Source organism: Aspergillus undulatus (genome assembly GCF_047715775.1).
Source record: "Aspergillus undulatus strain CBS 261.88 unplaced genomic scaffold BDV17scaffold_19, whole genome shotgun sequence".
In the NCBI taxonomy this organism is placed as follows: domain Eukaryota; kingdom Fungi; phylum Ascomycota; class Eurotiomycetes; order Eurotiales; family Aspergillaceae; genus Aspergillus; species Aspergillus undulatus.
In genome coordinates this window covers 167,287-187,763 of record NW_027396623.1, presented here as the reverse complement: position 1 = coordinate 187,763, position 20,477 = coordinate 167,287, and the positions used below count along the sequence as shown (strand labels likewise).

Here is a 20,477-nt window from a genome sequence, read left to right as displayed (position 1 = left end):
TTTTTTTTTTTTTTTTTTTTTTTTTTGGCTACACAAATAGAGGAACCTTCGACCCGATAGTCTTATCTGGTTTGTGTTACTATCCCCTCTCCTCCTGGTTCAATATGCCCCTGGACTTCTAATTGGCGACTGCCTTTGCAACAGGGATGTGAGTATCGTCGTTCGTGTATATGATTTGCACCTTGGCTAATGTCACAGTAAAGCCACGACAGTCCGAAGAGGACATGCCACTCCAAGCAACTGCCGAATTCGCAAAAGAGAGTCTTGACCAACATGTCGTCTAGCGTCCTGCTTCATGGTACGCGCAGCCAATCCATCGCATCCTCCATGACGCAGACGTCTCCGCTACTTCTCAAAACGAAAATGGGATCCGACGCTGGCAAGTGAATCTCCCACGAAGCGGTCCCCCGCCGCCAGACTACCCCTCCACGCTTCGTATTCTTAGGAATTGAACTTGTTGCTTTGAGCCGGCTCTTACAGCCGGCCTGACAAAGGCCCCTCTTCCGTTCTAGTTTACTCTACATGTCCTAGAAAAAGACATTGTGAGCCCATACTTTCCATCGTCTGCTTTCCTCTAACTATTTCACTAACATATGCAGCTTGCCTCCGTGCCGAACCTCCTTACCTCCTATTCCAGACATGCTGACGGCCTTGCAATCATCTTGATCCACCAAGCTCATAGGTCAATATTGCTAAGATTCGTCTCACTCAGTGCAGAGAGATGTTTCATAGCGTCTGCAGAGACATCTATCGCACCACGAGTACTTGATGGATGGTATAGGAGCCCAATCCCAGGCCGTGGGGGCACGACAAACAATGGTAATCTCAAGGTGTATGACGACGAGGCTTACTATAAGCTGCAGTATCGCGAGAACAAACGCTGGTTTGATGAAGCCATGCGCAGCGCTGGATTCCTGGAGGATCTGATGTCTCGAGCACGAGATATCCTGTTCTCCAGTCAGCAACAGAAGTCCTATAACCCCCCTGGTAGATTTGCTAATTGCACACTGCCCGAATCTTGCCAACGTGACTTTGTATCTCGCTCCCTCCTACTGTGGCCCTTGGTTCGACCATGTGCTGGGATACGCGACGGGACAGGTTCCAGATTGTCCCCTTCCCGACCGTCCCATGCAGAGACTTCTAGCTTCAGTGACTTTCCTAGTCTGGGCCGACGCAGCAGTGTTAGGCTTCGGTCTATGGGCGGTTCTGTACCGCTGGAGCACTGGTCAGACCTCATCTTTCTCATGTGACAGAGAGAGGCAGGAGACCGTGCCCAGGGTCTCAAACATATCATCAGTGTAAGTGTAGCATTAAGAACTCGGCAACGAAAATGAGCGTATCTGCAGTACACGACAGGGTCATACCCTCTGATGGTGAAGAGCAAGATGATGGCGGACGTTGATGCGAGAGAGGTCTCTGTCAAGTTCATCGAGTCGACTCTGAGAGAGATCACGAAGAACATACCTGCAACTGGTCCAACCCTCTCCCAAACCCTTCCCAGTAGGCACGATTGAGGAAAACCGCGAACTGGGCGGAGCGCCTCATCGAGCTGGCGAAGAGAGTCCAACAGGGCGAAGAATACCACGTCGACAACCCATTCACACTCCTCCACGACACCCAGCACGCCGTCGCAGCAGGGGTCTCACGAATCGCCACCCTGGTTTGGTGGAGCACCGCTGGATGGGATCGCTAGCACTATATAAGTCATCCGACGAATACTCAAAACGAGAACCCTATGGGAACTGCTATCGCCACTAGGTTCCTAGTTTCGTCACATCATGCTCGGCCTACTTTTGTCGAATAAAATCCAATCCAAGAACAATCGACGAGCGCAAAATGTCGCACTGGTATTACGGATCGAGAACACAGCACAGTTCATGACCGATTTGACTGGTGAATCAGGATCATGCAGGCAGGCTGCACTTCGAATACTGGTGGATGCGTCAAAACCGCAACAGCCGTTGGGTTAGTGCCTTTTCTTTTTTAGCTAACCGAGATCCTCAACCATATACTGACCATCCTTCAATAACCACGTAGAAACCGTCCTCTGATGGCTTTGTTCTTTGCTACCAGTGACTCGGCACAACCAAGACCTGCGTAGCTTTGTTGGGACCCAGATGGCCCTGGCAATCTCCGGCCCTCTGAGTTTCCGCTTCGGATTCCCTAGCAACTGGAGCGTCTACCCAGATCATTTAGCCGTGGGTCTTACTCTGAAAGGACTGGTTTACATTCAGGGGGGGAAACGTCCGCCATGACAACCGAATCATCCTGCTTGGCGTTGTTTTGGAAAATATGATGCCCACATCACTGTGGTTGTATTACTGGAAATCTGAGACGACAGATTCAACAGGATAGAAGGGCATGTGGCAATTGGCCCGATGCTTGATCGTGGGTTGCCCAACGCGTTTCGATATCAGTCGTGGAACCCCGTGCTAGGTAAAATCATCTTGACTTTTGCATACCTCAACGAGTGAATCCATACGAATTTATAACTGTCTTGGAGAAGCGCTCCAGACTAGTCGAACGAAACTCTTCGCGAAGACCAAACCATTGACCATATGCAGTGAACTCGAAGACGAGCTTGGACGCAAACGACCTATCCTTGACAAAGGGAGCTGCTTGTGCATAGCATGAATTGCTCAAGATCTATAAGGGATTCCAATACTACATCAGTGCTACCTAGGTGACCGACAGGAGCACTCTGTTTCTCCAGTACTCTCGATGCATTGCCTCTAGTCGTCCAGATGCTCCTGGGAAGCATTCTCCGGGCAACTGTGACAATAATGGATGTGGGTTTGACTTCGGCGAGTTGACGTTGATGAACAACCACATGACGCCGTGGGCCATGTGAACCAACAAGACCAAGACCTTGGTGATGGCGAATCGCTTTCGTCTCGCCCGAGGTCATCCCGGCAGAATCAACGGAAAATGCCACGAGAGATGCAGGCGCGAATCTCAGCCCGCGACCAGTATCCACGTCCTCCCAAGTGCCCACTTTCTAAGACTGACTGTTCAGTATCTACACAAACTTCGCAAATAGGGCCTAGAATGAACAGAGCCGACGTACCCTATATCCAAGGTGCTGCTCACAATACATCAACAGCTTCTCGTTTACCGCAGTTTCTCCTAGCTTCATGGAGGATAATGCCAACACGGGCTCAGACATAATCACAGCTCGTGCTTGAACTTTCGACATAATAAAGTCGATTGCTGCATCCATGCTGAGCATGCAGGCTCGAATGATCGTCCTTCCAAAACAGCAGCAATCATATCCTATCATCCAACAGCGACGCTCCCTGTGTCTGAATTTACCACATTATGCTATGTCCTTGATGATACAGACGACCCATCCCATATTTCCAAGCCCAAATGCCATTTTTTGCGCTTATTTTCCTTTTCAAATGTTGCAGAACCTGCCTGCCTGTCGATTGCTTTCTCTAAGTTTTCAATGGGCCCCCTAACTCGCGTGATTCCTGGCGCACACTTCTTTGATCTTGTTCCATTGGCCCTAGCACTCATGCCGCACAGCGATCGTGGTTTCCAAGGGCAAGAGCCCCATCTACCTCACCTCCTTATTTGGTGACCTGGGCGGGATGGCATTCAAGCAGGACTCCGATGCCCACAACGCGCAGCTCTATACCACGAGCGGCTAACTGGCCTTTTCAAAAAGACGTCCACCATGTTCCTGATCTCGTGCCATCGCTGTAGAGAGAACTAAATCACCTTGAACGCTAATGCTCAAATCCCCAAAAAAGGAAGATCTTGGCCTACGTTACTGCTGAACAGGTCCCAATCAAGACAATCAAGTCGGTCCTGGAAGACAGTAAGAATTGGATCAAGAGGTACTTCAGTTAGGAGCTTGGCTCTTTGCAACCGTTAACTTTGGGCTTTCAGCAAGACTTAACCTTAATATTTCAAAACAATTAGCTGATCTCAGCCCTGCCCGACTGTCGTGGCTGATCTGTCACGCAGACGTAGCATTGACCGCTACGAAAACGGTGACTGGAAAGGCAACATTCGCCTTGGTCGTATCCAGAAGAACTGAAGGATACGGGAGGATCGAGTCCTTGCCGTGGAATGGGTTGCAGGGGTAAATCACGAAAGCCCCTCAATTCTTCGTCAGTATGCCAGCCTCCAGTATATCCGCTTGGATCCCCGAAAAGTCGAGATAGCAGCACGACTAGTTGGTGGTGCTGAGGTCGACTGCAAGTGCAGCACATATTTCGATACCTGAATATCCGCCACTGGTCACGGTCTCACGACGATCATACGAAACTGGTATTATCAGGACGCCCGTCGAAGCGTGGAAATAGGGCGATTGGGCTCTGGAAGAATAGGCGTAATGACCTCCTTATTGGCAAAAGGCGGATTGTTAAGGCCTTGTATGATGCCAACATTGCACTAATCAAAGGGTATCGAGCTATGCAGTGCCTCACGCCTACGGTCTAGATGGCAGCTTCGCCGTTCTTTGCTTGTCATATTCCACCCAAATCGTCCCACAAAGTTTGGAAAAGCTTGCCAAACAACCTGACAGCAATGCAAAAGACAATGATGGAAAATCATCGTCATCCGGCAGCCCAAATCAACGCGAGCAATGGCAACAGCACGACCTTAGTGATGCTTCTCTCTCGAGCAGGTGCGGACGTCAATGCGATTGACCGATGGGGTATGGACGCAATTTACAAACAGAAACGAGAAAAATAAGACGCCTCCCTGGATTGACCCGCCTCCCGACACGCCTCAAGAGCGACCTCTGCGTTCTCTGCCCGGGAGCGTTGATATGGCGTATTGAGATTCAACAGCCGAGCCAAATTCCCGTCGCTGAAGGATCCGGGCGTTAGTCGGAGACTCCGCCACCAGATTTCTGAACCGCCGATACTTATCATCTGCTCGTTATGTGCTTATTTCAACTTGACCGTGACAGGGTAATTGTCACCAAACGCTACCAACAAAGGGGGATGAATCTAGTCGACAGCAGCGCGGCTTTCTTCACCCAGTATAACCCTTGGTCCTCTGGCTCATTCCAGGAAGATACTAATCTTCTACGACCGAGTAGGGCATCGAATTCCTGATAATCCCACCAGCAAATTAAGAGAGCTCGCTTGCGATCCAAGACGCCATATGGAAGACGATGCTCGAGAGAGGACGCTCTGCAACCCTTTGTCTGTTGACGAGGCAACCCACCGCCTACGACGTGATTTTGGGTGACAGTATGACTCTCGGCGTGGTGGTGCGGACGTCACGGCTCAGGCGTCAGGGTCAGCCGTAACCTGCCATATAACCTATGAAGCCCTACTGGAGATATAATCCATGGCCTCCGCCACTAGATTAGCCTTCCGCGCTTCGTATCCTCCGGAAACTGACTTAGTGCTCAGAGCTGGTTCTCATAGTGGACGGGGCTCCGTCAGACTGTCAGCTCTCTTTGGCCTTGAAGCCTGGTTTCTCTAGGCAGTCTGCGTCTTGAGTCTTACACAACTTCAGATATCCATCTCCGTTATCCTTCGACCGTCGACCTCAGCAAATTGGCATACGCATACTGTTCGTTTCTTACTTGCTGATGGATAGATATTGGTATATTTTATCCTCGTTGAGCGGTCGCTAAGGGACGCGACTTCCCACATCTAGCCACGGCTTCCGAAGAATAAACATATTCTGCACTTGGAGGCCTCCAAACCAGTGAATGCATCATCTCAGTCTCCTCTCAGTCTGCTTCGTTTTACCTGGTTCGATGCCCGACTGTGAGTTCTTCGAGGCTCATCAATTATCAGAATCCGCTATTTTCATCTTTGCTTTCACGTTTGCATATAGCTCAGACGTATCACGCTGGAACCATTGCGGGTGCCTTTGGCCCGGGCATTCAAGGGATACAGGACTCGTGGACGACTTTGCTGGACACTCTTGTCGCATTCTCAAGTCATTATGCACACACACAACACCTTTGCTTGTCCGTCTTTCACTTTCTGTGGTTCTTCCAAGAGCTCTTGTCCCACGCCTCACGGACCAGAGGTATGGTGGGAGGACAAAGCCGCATCTTTCTCGGTTTATGAAATCTGATTTGCACTACATAGCAGACTCCTACACTTTAGTGCTGAAGGGTAAGAGTAAGGGTATTGCCGACTTCCTTATACGTGTCATTGTTGGTCTGGGTCTATGGCATCGCTGAGGGGAAGGTTGGCTGGAGTAGTGGTACACGATCGTGTCAATCGCCCAATTTTGTATAGGTTGTACCTATTAAGTAGTCTCCAGCAGCTGTGCCTCCATAAATGCTGTCAAGCAATTGAGCAGGAGCTCTGTACACTGCAAGTCCACCTCTGATATCATGCGTAATTAGCCTGCATTTTATCTGCAGGGCTTCCCCAGCCTCCTCCAATCTGCGTGCTCTCACCTTTCGCCCCTCCATCGCGACCTTTGTCACCAAGACCACCCATTAGCTCAAACCACCGAGCCTGATCACTTTCCACTAACCGGCGCGATTGCGGACGAAGCATGATTCTCGATATCCTGGTCTACGCTCTAGTCCTCGGCGGCGCCAGCTCCTGCGCAAGCTTCCACCTCAACGATTTGCAAATTTGTGGAAGCCACGAGGATATCCAACCATGCGAATACTCGATAATCAGCGCAAGTACAGGTGCAGATGAAGTTGAAGTCAAAGCCAAAGTCAAACAACTCCCCAGCTTGTACGAAGCAGACATCGATACGCTCGCGAAAGGCCTCGAATGCAACCAGTTTACGAGTGTAGATTTGGTCCAGGTGGGTACAATACGCCTTCTTTCATCTTTTACCTCATACTGTGATTGGGTGTGGTTCTAATGTCGTCCTACAGGCCTATACTGCCCGCATCAAAGAAGTTAATGACAAATTGCGCCCAGTTACTGAGACCAACCCCGATGCTTTGAGCATTGCTTCTGCTCTTGATGAGGAGCGGGTGAGGGGGGTTCTTCGTGGGTATGTATTAAATCTATATCTATCCGGATAAACATGTGATTGCTGATGAAGATTCTAATTCTAGGCCCCTGCATGGAATTCCCATCTTGATCAAAGACACCGTATGTCCATCTCTCCCTCTCTATCCAAATCACCCTCTCAAATCCTTGGCATTTCTCAAGCTAACACAACCCCCCACCTATACAGATCGCAACAAACGACGCCATGAACACAACAGCAGGCTCCTACGCCCTCCTCGGCGCAAAAGTCCCCCATGACTCCACCATTGCACTGAAACTGCGCAACGCAGGAGCCATAATCCTGGGCAAAACAAACCCCAGCGAATGGAGCAGCTTTCGCATCTTCGATTCTGCGAACGGGTGGTCTGCGTATGGGGGGCAGACACTGGGACCGTTTTTCCCAAGGCAGGATCCGAGTGGGAGCTCGAGTGGGAGTGCGGTTGGTGCTTCGTTGGTTACCTTTTGACTTACCTAGCGTTCTATATATTGAATGGAAGGTATTGACTTACTGACTTTCAAAGGCTAGGACTAGCAACTGTCACCCTAGGCGGCGAGACGTCGGGGTCGATTATAGATCCGGCGAGTTACAACAATGTTGTTGGTGTGAAGCCTAGTATGTGCCTGACCCTTGCTCTCAACCCCTACTCCCCTATTCATTAGGTACCTTATATACTAACCCTCCTCTTCTGCAACTCAAAGCCGTCGGCCTAACCTCCCGTAACCTCGTAATCCCCATCAGCGAGCGAATGGACACAATCGGACCCATGACGAAAACCGTCAGGGACGCCGCGTATGTCCTATCTAGCATCGCGGGCTTCGATCCACGGGATAACTATACCTCTGCTATTCCTGACGACGCGGATATGGACTTTCTCGGTGCTTGTCGGCGCGAGGCTTTGAGGGGGGCAAGATTAGGTGTTCCCCGTAATGTCATTCGGCTTATGGCACAGAGTGATAAGAGTAATAGTACGTGGTCGATGGTTCAGGTATTCGACGAGGCCCTTTCTACCCTCCGCTCGCTCGGCGCACACATCATCGAAAAAATCGACACGGACTTTCCAGCAGCCCAGTCCTTCTTAAATGAACCTTCTCTAAGCGCACAAATCATGGGCGCTGATTTCATCATCAATCTAGAGACATACCTCTCCCAACTCACAACCAACCCGAATAACATCACGTCCCTATCCATCCTCCGAACCTGGATCCAAGAGAGCCCATTAGAATGCTACCCCAACAAGTCAACAGAAGTATGGGACGCCGCATTGGCCAACTGGAACAATACAACTCCCGAATTCTGGGACGCGTATATGCGGGGTGTTTATTACGGTGATGAGGGGGGCTTACTTGGAACAATCAGAAGGAATCATCTCGATGCTGTGATTCTTCCGAGCCATATTGCGTGGGATTGGGCGGGGATTGTGGGGGCGCCGGTTGTGGGTGTCCCGTTGGGTGCTATGCCACCGGGTCAAAACGTGATAAAGAACCAGGAGGGGATTGTGCAGGCTGCGCCGGGGATTCCGTAAGTTGGCATGCTTTCTTCCGAGTTTACTCTAGTGGAAAGGCTAGATTTGAGCTGGGTGTATGGTGTTATACTCCGGTATGTACAACTAACAAACCCATCTAGATTCGGCCTCAGCTTCCTGGGAGCTAAATTTTCAGACGCGAAGCTCATTGGACTGGCGTATGCATTCGAGCAGCACACTATGGTTCGGGATACGGTTCGCCCGTATATCATGCCGCGGACGGACCTTGCGGGTATGGTTGGGAGAAAAGGAGAAAACAATGAGCGGGATGGGAGTAGGGCTAGGTGAAGAGAAGTCCGAGGGATGGCGCGAATGGGGTCATGGTCTTGGTGACATTATTTATAAGGGTCTAATATAATTTTCTGTCTACGTCTAGGGCTAGGCCTTGCTTCACCGCGCCGTGCACGCCCTGTGGGTTTAGTTTAATTCTTTTCAGTAGATGGCTGGTTGACAGGAGATAATTTACACTTGGCTTGGTCAGCATGTTCTTGATGCGCTTGGTGCCGTATAGTGGATGAGGATGAGTCCGTACTCTGTATGTATGTATGGTAGGTAGCTATGTAGATGTAGATAAAGATATATACATGGAAAGGCAAAAGGTATCGTTCAATCAAACCGCTGACCCTACCCAAGAAACAGCTAACCCTTACTGAACACCGTTCCCCCCAAGACTCCAAACCAGCCCACGTCCTCGGTACTCCATACTTCACCCGAACTATGGGTGCAGTATAAAATCCTATCAAACCCTTAAAGACCTTCCTTACGCTCCCGTCGTCCAACTCACCCAGTCAACTGAACAAGCTAACAAGGCAATGAACCTAAGCCCCCTTCTCATCCAACCCCTCCAAAAAGAAATCCAGCTCACTCGGCCCACCCTGACTATGTTCATTCTCCGCAATCTGCTCAAGCAGACTCAAAAACGGGTCTTTCTCCTCGTTGCCGCTGGATCCGGGGCCCGTGGGTAGTCCGCCCCCATTACCTACTCCTCCGCCGGAGCCTGCACATCCTCCTGCCGCCAGGGTACTTGATGAAGGACCCGAGACATGTGACTCTGGTGATTCGACCGGGACAGGCGTTGACTCGAACGGGAATGTAGCGTAGGTCATTTGGGATTGGGTTTGAAAGGTCATGTTTAGGTTTAGATGAGGTTGCGGTTGCGGTTGGGATTGGTGTTGGTTGAATTGTGTTGGTGGGAAGAGAGATGACGGGTTAGACGGGGATTGGGCGAGGAGGTCGGGGTCTGTGGGTAGATCGGGCCATGTTGATGATGGTGAGAAGGGGATGGACGCTGAGGAGGTGGAATGGTGGCGGGCGTGGGCGTGGGAGATGCCGTTGCCGTTTGGCTGGGGTTGTGGTTGATGTTGTGGTTGGGAGGGGAGAGTCGGTGCGTAGAGGAGTTGGGGGTCGAGGTCGATCCTACAATTGTTATCAGTATCAGTATAGATTCGTTCAAATGATGGAGCGAAGAGAACTCACTGCTCATCATCAACAAGCCTCACATGCGACCCATCAACAACCAACCCCGGATACCTTTCCAAAAAGTCCTCAAGATGAAAAACCGGCGCGAAGCGCACCGGCCTTGCTGCGAGAGTCCTTACTAGATCCGCGTGGCACGCTGAAAGCGTCGTCAGTAGATCCCGGTGATGCTGCACGCCTGTCCAAGACTGCCGTAACCAGGCAAGCTGGTGCATTTCCCTGGTCAGGAAATCCGGACTCGACGCAAAGACTTCGCCGTCGCGGCGGCCGTGGTAGTGCACGCCGTGGATATGGACTGTCCCGGCGACGGTGAGGCAGTAAGCGACGAGATCGGGCCACTCGATTCGCGGCGCGTGCCGCGCGAGCTCGACGAGTTCGGCGATGGCGTTTGCGTGCGAGAAGCAGAGCGTTGTTGCTTCAATTTGCCAGCTCTGGTGCTGCCCTGAGCCGCGGAGCTCGGCGAGGTCGATGGGTAGGAACGGGCGGTAGAGGAGGCAGTGGACGAGATGATAGATGAGTTTTGATAAGAGGAGCAGCGTGCTTTCTGGGTGTCCGAAGAGAGCCTCTATCGAGGCGAAGAGATCGTGCGTTCCCGCTGCCCAGAGATCGAGCTCCTGTCTGATTTTTGAGAGGTTCGATAAGGCATGCCAGGGGAAATGCGAGTCGCCTTTGACACCCCCGGCAGCGAGGTAGCGATGCGTCACGCCCAATATCCGAGCAATGTCCACAAGGAGCGCGGAACACGAGCCGGCTGTTTTGCGCCGGTCGGAGGAGTACGGGATGTTTGGGCCTACCGGGTTGAAGACGTCGCCTGGATCTGAGCCGGAGGGGTTAGATGCCGGTAAGCGGACGACAATGGAGTGGTCGGCAATAAGACAGGGGCGTTTGGAGCCGCAGGTTAAGAACCGGTCCATCACGTAGACAGCCCAGAAGAGACGGCGGCGCATTTCGCGCTCTGGAGAGAGAGCCGGGTGGGAGGCGGGAAGTTCTCTGTACAGATCCAGAGCGAGGACCATCGAAACCGCGTTTCCTATGGTATCTGGTCAGCTTGCTCACAGTTACATCTGGGGTCGACGTACCTAATGTCATATACGCTTTCTTCCCGCAACCGTACGCATAAAACGTCTGAGACAGAAGCAAGAGAGTCTGCAAGTTCTCGACAGAGGGCTGGTCAGTATCAACTATGCGCCGGGCCTGCCGGGCGTACTCGAGACTTCCAGGCGGAGGATTCATCGTCGTATACCTATACCATCAGCTTGAGCCAACATAACAATTGAAATCCAACAAGAGCATACCGTAGAGTCAACGCATAAACCGCCATGGCCAAATGAGCAGGCAAACCCCCACCCGCATGCCTCTGCCTCGTACTTGCCTCATCCAAAATGAAGAACGGCTTCCCGTGGAGTCGCGCAAAGTACGCATCAAGCATCGCATCCGGCACGCGACCGGGCTGGTGAGGAGGTGCATTGCCATATGCGACGCCGACAGGAGGCGGCGCTAACGGGAACGCAGCAGAAGAATGAGAATGCGAATGTGAGTTGAGATGCGATTGAGATTGAGACTGTGAATGCGACTGCGACTGAGAGGGGAGCGAAGGATGAGATTGGAGAGGGATGTCCGGTTTTACGGGCGAGTCAGGCGACAGCGGGTGATTCTCATCCTGCAGGCGTTTCTCGAGCCCGTCGACTCGTTTGAGGAGCGCTTCGAGGACGTCTGTCTTGGGGCCTCGTTTTTTAGGAACGGCGTCTTTTATTATTAGCAATCCAAATTCTATTGTCATTGTGAAAGGGTGGAATACCGTAAACGCAGGGACATTGAAACACCTTGCAGGCTTCGCAGCTGGGGCGGAGGCGGTTGCATTTGATCTGCAGACTTAGAACATTTCCTTTGAAAAGAATACGAGAAGAGTACCTTTCGCTTCCTACATGACTTGCAGTTCATGGACTCGCGAGGCTCAGCAGTGACACGACGGGGTGTTAACCGGTCGATGCCGACGGTAGGGCGGGACATGTCAACGAGGAACATGCAGGACAACAGAAGGCTGAAGAGGGACAGTCAAGATGAGAGGGCGGCAAGTGGGTTATAACGTGGAGCCCCGGACCAGAATACCCCAGCATCAGCCAACAAGTGACAAGCCATTATTGCACAGGTAGACTAGACAGAAGAAGGCTAGGAACGGAGGTGCAACCGATGCGGGGATAGTCTGGGGAACAATCAGAGGACTAGGTCAGTCTTATTCCAAGTTAGACGGGGAGACTGGCTTTGTCGGCTAAACTAGACTGGAAGGCCCGGGATTTTGCCCAAGCGAGAACGGACCACACCCCGGATCGGCACATTATATACTGAGTAGACGAGCATCTTGTCAAATTAAACTAAACTATACGACGCCATCCGCACAAAATCAAACGGCACATTCTGCCCTACAAGTAGCCGCAGCATCTCCACCGTCGTCCACGAGTTCACATCCTCAATCCCGTATGCCGTCCACCCAGAGCTCTCTGCGACGCCTACGGGGTCCCCATTTCGCTCTCCCCGCGTTAGATCAAGATATACCTTTCCCCGCGTACTCGGTGGCGACGCTCGGCCCGTACTGCGATAATGCCGTAGCAGTGGCTGAACAAGAAGCGACTTCTCCGGCGGCAGGGCTGACACAATCACGAACGGTTGCTCCACGAGCTTGACCGACTGTATGGATGTAAATGGCTCCAGGCCTTCAGCTAGAGGGCCTGTTGCGCGGAACCCGACCGTGTAGATTGGACCAATGGCTAGACTGCGTAGTGCGAATATGGTCGCTGATGCCTCGCTTTCTGAGCCCGCAAGAATAATTGCTGCGCGGCCACAGTATGCCGACGGAACGTAGTCGCGCGTCAATGTAGCCCGAATACCCTTCCACGTGGCATTCTCCCCAATAAGGGATCCCGAATTCGTCGCCACAATCGTATCTACAAGCCCGATTGCCCGCGCAGCGTCGCTAATGGCAGGAAGTCTGGAGCTGCTACCGCTGATGGGCGGATTGAGGGCTGCGCCGCCAAAACTGGGCTGCATTATTACCCGCTCGAGCGAGCTCGCTGGACCGCGATCAATAGAGGTCAGCGTATGTGGGAGACTGAGCTCGTTGAAGCACTTCTCCATAAACATCGACTGCGGCGTCGCTCGGAATGAGCCGATAGCGTAGAGATCCCGTTTCGGCAGCTGCCCCATAATGTGCTGCGCCTCATTGATCTCCGCAGCCGTCAACTGGCCCGGCGCCGCAATCATTGGGAGCAGCGGATGCGTAATCGGAGAGAACACCGTATTCAACGCTCGAGACAGCTGTCCTAGCTGTCCCATATTGACTGCTGAAAGAAGTGGATGCGTTCCGTACGTCTGCTTGATCGTGGAGCGGAAATACTCCAGTTCGTAGTTTGCTTCAACACTATCCACCATGGCGATCATCTTAACTATATCTGCATACTTGGCGCTCTCTTCAAATATCCGCGGGGCATCAGGAGATGTCCACTTCCACTCCCCTGAGAAATCGTGAAATGCAGACATGATCACGCTGTTACCCTTGACTTCTGCAAGCTTCTGCCGAATGTCCTCGGGGAGCCACAGCTCCACGTCAATATACTCCACTCCCCATTGGATAGCCCGTCGCAGATACCGGTAGAACAAAGCAGGATTGTCCATAGGAAACTTTCCGTTCTCCTTTGTGCACCGGGTTGTGAAGATAATCGGCATCTCCGTGTGCTGCCTTAGCAGCATCAGCTGCTGTCCGACATATCGCAAGCTCGGCACCGGGCTCGGAGGGTCCTGGGTTATCGGGTCCACCAGGAGATCCACGCGGATCTCAACGGCATCAGAGCCCACTGATAGAATATCCAGATTCGGCAGTGCCGCGTGAACATCCGGGAATGTCGTCGAGATAAAGTTGGTGCGGTTCTTCGTCTTCAGATCCTCATGGGGTCGGGTTTGGCCGAGAATCAACGAAAGAAACCGCGTGAGGTCGCGACGGAAAAACGGACTTCGCGAAGAGTACAGGAACTCGTAGTCGCATGATTCCGTGAGTGTCTCCTCGGGGAACGAGCCGTCATCCACACAATGAAGGTTGACCAGAATGCACGCCGCCTTGTCGCATCCTTCCAAATCTTTAGCCAAATCTGTTGTCTGGATTCCGACCACAACCGCGCTGCTTCCCCGCCCTAATGTCGAGAGCGACGTCTCCGTCGTCCATGGCTTCCCCAGTATATCCGCAACCACCTGAACTATACCAACCTGCCCTGGACCGTATACTGTGACGACTGTGCGCGAAGGGTCCTGCGGAAGGGTATGAGGAAAGGGAAGAGCAGCAGAGGCGGTGGTTCCCTTAAGGGTAGTGGAAGTGGCGGAAACAGGCGAGTCGGCTCGGAGAGTGGTAGCCACAGGTTGGTGATGGAGAGCGGTTTGCATCATCTTTCAAGGCATACTTGAATGTCGCAGGATCTCGAGTGGTATAAGTTGAGTCGTCAATAGACAAGTCAGATGCGATGCGATCGAGCGATCTAAGAGGACGGATAATTTGGATGCGCTACGGGGAGTCGCATCGATGATCAGCGGAAACCGATTTCCTCCTTCCACACGAGACAATCAGTATAAATCGTCAAAGAGCGATTCGAGGCATCCAGCATGGAGAAAGGCAGATGGGAGGAGAGAAGACAGAAGCGACAGCTGGGTAAACCGGGTGGAAACGAAAAAGAACCACCAACAGGCTGGAGCAATTGCCGTAACCTAATCCTTATAAGAACGGACGAGTGAAAGACGAGGCAGACTCACAGCCAGTCGAATAATCCTCCGTAATCCGTATCAGCCAGAATAATCAGGAATGGAATGGACAGAAGAGCGAGTCACTCGCTCGCCGACCGGGATTAGTCCGAGGGCCTCGCAATGGCAGTCAGTGTCATTGTCGACCGCAGACGGGGCACGGGGAGGGGCATCTCTCAGTCCCCGCGAGTCGGACTCAAGAATTGGCTTGGAGCTGTAGGATATTCTGGATGAAGATCGATGGAGTTGCAGTGGCAGCTTGCAGCTCCAGAGCCAAATGGAAGGAGGAACTTGGGCCTTCCGACGGCTAAATTTCCCCGGTCGCTGCTGCGGACAAAGTTATTCCGCCAATCAGAACAGCCAGTTGTTGTATACAAGACCATGAGGCAAATGGGTAAGATCGGGGTAAAGTGGGTAAATGGAGTTGGTTGAATGGGTGATTGTAGTGTGAGAGCAAAAGAGATGGCATGAAACGCGGAGGCAAAGACCTAAAGAGGTGGTCGCCGCTCCCATTGACTGCACTCACTCTACGAGAAACATGATCAGGCCAGTCACAATAACATACCTGAATGAGAATACTACATAGCAAGACTCCTTACCTTGCCTGTCTGTAGTCTACTTGATACGAGGAAAAACCCCCATGCCCACCTTCCTCTTGTCGTGCTCTAATTGTCCGTCGGCTCCTTCCGACAGCCATGGCCCATCAGGGACCATGCTGATTACAAAAAGCCCTAGCTGAAAGAGTGGCTGGATTGACTCGATGTAAAGAGTAATTACTCCTGTCTCCTGCAGATTCAAGAACAATGTGATTGACGTCTCAGACGAGCGAGGTGTATCAGGGTATAGAAGAGAAAACACAGTAGATCCAACAACCAAATAACAAAACAAGACACCTCAGTCCAGTGCCCGGTGACTAGTATGTCTATTATGCATGTATGTGCCAGCAACTGTACAAGGATCGGGATGTATGTATGGACCTCGGGAGAGCTCAAACAGCAGACCCAAGCGGGAAGACAAGACGCAAAGGGCTTGGAAGCCCACAGCGGTCGAGCGGTGCGTGTAGATCTAGGCTTGAGCGGCGTCTCGGCGCACACCTGCGCTGCAGAATCCAGACAAGGGTTCAAGGAATGACTGAAGTACTCTGGAAGAGAAAGACGTCCAGCCAGCGAGCCCAAGAACTTTTATGTGAAGATTGACGTCAGGCCTTTTGCAATGGCCGCAGAAGATGCCGCGGCAGGCGAGAACAGGGCACTGAGTGTGTTTCAGCTCGACTGAACCGCCACTCACACGGCCCACGCTGTCTGTTCATCAAGCTGAGCGCGGAGCGGCCGACCCGCAATTGGCCTGGAAGGCGTCAGATAGGAGAAATATGTGGCGGCATGCAAAGTCCCATTATGATACCATCCGGGACGACAGCCTCCACCAACCATGGCTCGACACTCTATGGAGGCGAGATCGCGAGTCCATTCATGAGCTTGGGAAGGGGCTTACGCCGGGCATTGTTTGCCGTCTTCGACACCCGTGGTGCTCCGTGAATCATGCGGGGCTCCTTCATGAGACTAGTATCGAGCTTTGCGGGTGCTGTTCAGGGTCAGTTACCATTACGCAATATGAAGCACTTCAGGGTTCCACAAACCTCGTGTGACAACTCGGGTGTAGTCCCCGGAGAGATTCTGCTGCGTCCTACTCGCAGCAAACGAGGCGGCACTTGCTGTCCTCCAGAGATGGTTCGAGGTGTCAGATAAAAAGTCCGTCTGGGATCGGCCAGAGAAGATGGATGACCGGCCCCTGTTGCGTTTCGACAGGACGATTTCGTCAAAAAGCGTGATTCTTGGGTCCTTGGCCTTGGGGTTGACCCTCTCTCTGTCACTAATAAACTCATTGAAACCTTGTCACGTTAGTTTCACTACTCGACATCCTGGTCACCTAGGGCATACCTTGAGTCTGTGACAGGATATTGATGTACTCAGCGTGCTCACCGGGCAAGCTTTTACAGAACGCTTCCATGTCAAAGCTGTACGTCAAGCCTGCCTTCTTCTTGTCGCCACTGGCTGGTCGAAGGAACTTCTTATACGTGTAGAACAGGCTGGCGAAGCATCGGACGAATGCAGCCCGCACTTGCTCCGGGTAGAACGCGACGGGGCAGGCTAGACAAATCTGGTGGGCACACCGGTTGTGCACAGTGGTCTTGCAAGCTGCACATTTGTACATGTTTTCGTCGGCCCGTTCGTCGCAAATGGTGCACACTAGCTTTTCATCCCAGGGTTGGAGCTGCAGGCAATGACCCTCTACCCAGGATGTCCCGTCGTTGTTGTGGATTGGCTGCATCACCGGTTGAGCAACAATGGTGGAGGCAGCTACCGTAGACTGGGCGTAGACAGACGGAGCGTAGGTTGACTGGAAATCGGTGTTCAACGTGGTGACAGATAGGTTTGGCGCATGGCCAAGGAAAGGTGCACTTGGTCGTCTGGGGACTTGCCGCATGTCCATTCCAAAAGAGGAGCTGCGACGAGAGGCGGCATCAAAGTGGCCAGACCGCTTCTCACGCAAAGAAGCCTGGAGTGCCATTCCCGAGTCATTGCGCGGTGTCGCCGGTGGTGGCGGGAAACTACCAGAAATTGGCGAACTACCACTACCACCCGGTGATGGCGGAGATCCGGGCTTAAACGTCGAGCCTGTTCCCGGTCGATCCGAGCCTTTCGAATATCCTCTTGAGCTCGCCTGCTCATTATAGGCTTGCAAGAAGGCGTTGAAAATAAGTGGTTGATGGGAGTTCGGCGGAACGGATCCTTGACCGAAGGCATTCGAATTGAGAGCAACATACTTCGACAGTTGCGTCGATTGTGCCCGAGGGGAGTAGATGGAAGAGTTTTCGGCCATGAAGGCGTCGTACGGGAATGTCTCGATCGCGTAAGCTGGAGGGCCGGTAGGCACCCCATACCGATTGTGGTGAGGAGCAGCGAGCTGAAGCAAGGACTGGAGCTTCCTTCGCTGATGGCGCGGGAGTGGAGTGGGCTTGATGGTACTCTCGATCAGATCCTGGTCGAGGTCTACCAGGACAAAGTCATCCGAGGGAAGTTCAACCTTCTCGTATCGTCGCTCAATTCCGACAATGTAAGGACAAGGTGCCTCCAAAGCTTGGATCAACCGTGCGGGAAGAATGGGGATGAGCACACCAGACCAGGGAATCGGGAATAGAAGGTCCACCAAGGCCCGAGTAGCGAGGTATAACATGGACGTATGAGAGGACAGGAAAATGATTCGCGATTCGGTAAGAGCATACTCAAACAGAATCATGATGTTCGACAGCGACAATGTCCGGAACAACGCCCATAGATCTGTGTTTCGAGACCCTGGAAGCTCATTGGTGGCTTCCTTGCGAGCAAAAAGCCGTAATTCACGCACCGCCAATTCTACCTGCGTTTTCGATGTGTTGGGAGCAAACGCCTCTGTACACAGGTTCATCACGTATCGTTCCAAAGGCTGCCAGTTGCCCATTCGGGGTGAGGCTGGAGGAATACGTTGAATGCTATTGTCGGTCATGGGAACAATGACGGCCTTCAACCATTCCTTCCAGAAACTAGTCATGTTCTCCTCCCGTCCGAGGATACCGTAAGCTCGGGGGATCCAGAAACCGGTGTCACCATCCGTCAGTCCCTCAATCTTGGACGCCGCTCCGTGTCGCACTGGGCGCAGAAGATCGGTCATCAATCCAATCTTTTCCTCAACCGCACTGATTTCATCCTCCAGCTGTTCTCTCGACTCTGACCCAGATGGCACAGTGGGAAGTTGAGCCAGTAACCGGGAGAGTTTGGCCCGTTCCTGCGCTAGCCGTTCGCCCAAGCTCGCTGCCAGTTCCCGCTCCTCGTCCGTCATGTTATCTTTGCGCCATTCCTCGCAGCACTTCTCCAGCTGATCGGCCGCTTCATGATTCAGCGGAATCCAGACAATGGCACAGATGGCATGTAGGCGAGAGCCATTATCACTTGTCATGACGAACCCATGCCACGTTGACCGCGGTCTTTGATCAGACGAGACAATGTTGATATCGTTCGGGAAAGCAAACATTGGTACGTAGTCGGGGAAGTTGGCACGCTTTCTCAGATCCTCGGGCATGTTTTTCGGAGGGTATCGGTCAAGGAGGACGGGTTCGAATCTTCGTTTCAGCGGATGCATGGTAGGGGAGATTTCCAGCGGTTGGGGAGCAGGGATGACGGAGTTGTAGTTGCTGAGACGCCGCGAAGTCCGAATCGACGCTGTAATGGTTAGCACAGCAACTTTACCTTAAGAAAATCCTGCTAAACTCACATTGGCGGTTAACCGGCGGTTGTCTCTTCATACTGTGCGTGTCTCGAAACGACATATGCCGTCGGACACTTCCAATGCTGGACCGGAGTAGTCCCGTTTGTTGCGGCTCCTCGGAAGTGATTTTCTGGGTGCGTAATCTTGACCTGGGCCGTGACTGGGGCGTGATAGCTCCAGCGCTGAGGCTCAAATCCGACAGAAAAGAATCCCTCTCCGAAGCGAACTTAACCAACGCTTTGTCGAAATCAAAGTCCTCGAGACCTAGAAATTGAGAGGCACGTGGAGACGGTGCGCCGCCGGCGCCGCTACCCTGAGCATTACCCTTGATCGTCATGCTGCTGCGGTTGCTGTGCGTGCCGTTGGTATTAGAAGTGGCATTGGCATTGGGATCGGAGTCTTCAGAGCGGAAGGAGAGACGCTGGTAGGAACTGCGGGGGCCGATCACGGAGTTTGTTCGAGAGACAAGCCCGTCGAAGTGAGAGTCGTGCGCATCTTCGGCATCGGCATCTTCCTCGATGGTGTCTGCGAACGCGGGGCCGGGAGAAGTGGCACTGGCCATTCGGTACTCATCCCCTAGCTTGCGGAAGGTTTCCAGCACCTCCGAGCCGTCAACACCAGCGATCCAGAAGTAGTCTGCGAGCGGGGTCGTCGACGTCTCGGCGGCGGAGGAAGGGTTGGAAAAAGGCATGTTGAGGAATGTTGAGGTCGGTGGTCGGCGTCTGCGGGGTTGAGATCGATATCATGAATCGTCAAGGAAAGTCGTGGGCTTCGTCACAACATTGGAGTCTGGAGCCAGGAAGAATGTGGTTAGAGGTCTTCGGGTCAGGTCTCGGCAGCGATTAAGGGAGTTGGAGAGGAGTTCAGCGATCAGGGGTGCGAAGGGAACGGATGTGGGATTGCGACGGTTCGCGACTGGGGGTGGCGGCTGGAGATTGCAAGATGAAATAAACAGAAGAATTGGCAAAGGGAGAGAAAAGAATAAAAATAGAGAATAGTTGAAGGATAGGACAGCAGCAGAGATAAGAAAGAGGGGGCGAGGAAAGCGGTGGTGGTGAAGGAGGAGTCAAGAGAAGAGGTTCGTGGGCGCCGATCTGGACGAGGAAAAGGAGCACGAAAAGGGGACACCTACCAGTATCTACTACCAGCTTCTACAGACACAAATATTCCTGTATTTCTGACATAATTATAGCATTTCACATCCTCTGTGCTGCTGATTTTTTTCGTTTATCTTTTTTTCTCTATCTTGTTCAAAACATGTTTGTGAATTTATTTTCTTTTTCGGGGGTGCGTGGAAGGGGGGCAGAAGCAACGGCGCCCGCCAGAGTCCAGCCAGCCCGCGAGTTGTCTCAGTCGCACGAGCAGTGACCTCCTAGCGGCCCTGCCCTCTTCCCTCTTTATCTTCCCGCACCAGATGGGACGGGGCCATCGGGCTGTGTGCGTGTTCCCGATT

General features: G+C 52.5%; 4 protein-coding genes across 4 annotated transcripts; 1 reads left to right on the top strand and 3 right to left on the bottom strand.

The window, feature by feature from the left end:
* Positions 1-227: 227 nt before the first annotated feature.
* On the bottom strand, positions 228-1,676 carry BDV17DRAFT_261219 (uncharacterized protein). The gene is made up of 3 exons (XM_073757636.1): positions 1,007-1,676; positions 600-947; positions 228-542 (listed from the first exon to the last, which is right to left on the bottom strand). Exons 1-2 carry the CDS (start codon positions 1,460-1,462, stop codon positions 705-707), a joined length of 699 nt encoding a protein of 232 aa, XP_073616395.1. The 5' UTR covers positions 1,463-1,676; the 3' UTR covers positions 228-542; positions 600-704.
* Positions 1,677-6,486: 4,810 nt separating this feature from the next.
* On the top strand, positions 6,487-8,755 carry BDV17DRAFT_290570 (amidase signature domain-containing protein; the record flags this gene model as incomplete). The annotated part of the gene is made up of 7 exons (XM_073761941.1): positions 6,487-6,750; positions 6,824-6,945; positions 7,010-7,046; positions 7,132-7,394; positions 7,466-7,557; positions 7,644-8,463; positions 8,569-8,755. 7 exons carry the CDS (start codon positions 6,487-6,489, stop codon positions 8,753-8,755), a joined length of 1,785 nt encoding a protein of 594 aa, XP_073616394.1.
* A 530-nt stretch (positions 8,756-9,285) lies between these two features.
* On the bottom strand, positions 9,286-14,371 carry BDV17DRAFT_281297 (type I 3-dehydroquinase-domain-containing protein; the record flags this gene model as incomplete). The annotated part of the gene is made up of 7 exons (XM_073760005.1): positions 9,286-9,883; positions 9,944-10,973; positions 11,023-11,186; positions 11,239-11,689; positions 11,742-11,808; positions 11,855-11,984; positions 12,327-14,371. The coding sequence occupies 7 exons, from the start codon at positions 14,369-14,371 to the stop codon at positions 9,286-9,288; spliced, it is 4,485 nt and encodes a 1,494-aa protein (XP_073616393.1).
* Positions 14,372-16,004: 1,633 nt separating this feature from the next.
* BDV17DRAFT_298004 (dDENN domain protein) lies at positions 16,005-19,715 on the bottom strand (the record flags this gene model as incomplete). Its single annotated transcript, XM_073763604.1, has 4 exons — positions 16,005-16,303; positions 16,359-16,610; positions 16,660-18,978; positions 19,031-19,715. 4 exons carry the CDS (start codon positions 19,713-19,715, stop codon positions 16,164-16,166), a joined length of 3,396 nt encoding a protein of 1,131 aa, XP_073616392.1. The 3' UTR covers positions 16,005-16,163.
* Positions 19,716-20,477: the final 762 nt, after the last annotated feature.

Excerpts from the sequence above, each read along its gene's own strand:
- BDV17DRAFT_261219 (XM_073757636.1), bottom strand. The coding sequence starts at position 1,462 with ATGTTCTTCGTGATCTCTCTCAGAGTCGACTCGATGAACTTGACAGAG. Across the intron at positions 948-1,006 it reads GTTGGCAAGATTCGGGCAGT|GATATCTCGTGCTCGAGACA; the intron begins GTGCAATTAGCA and ends ACTGGAGAACAG.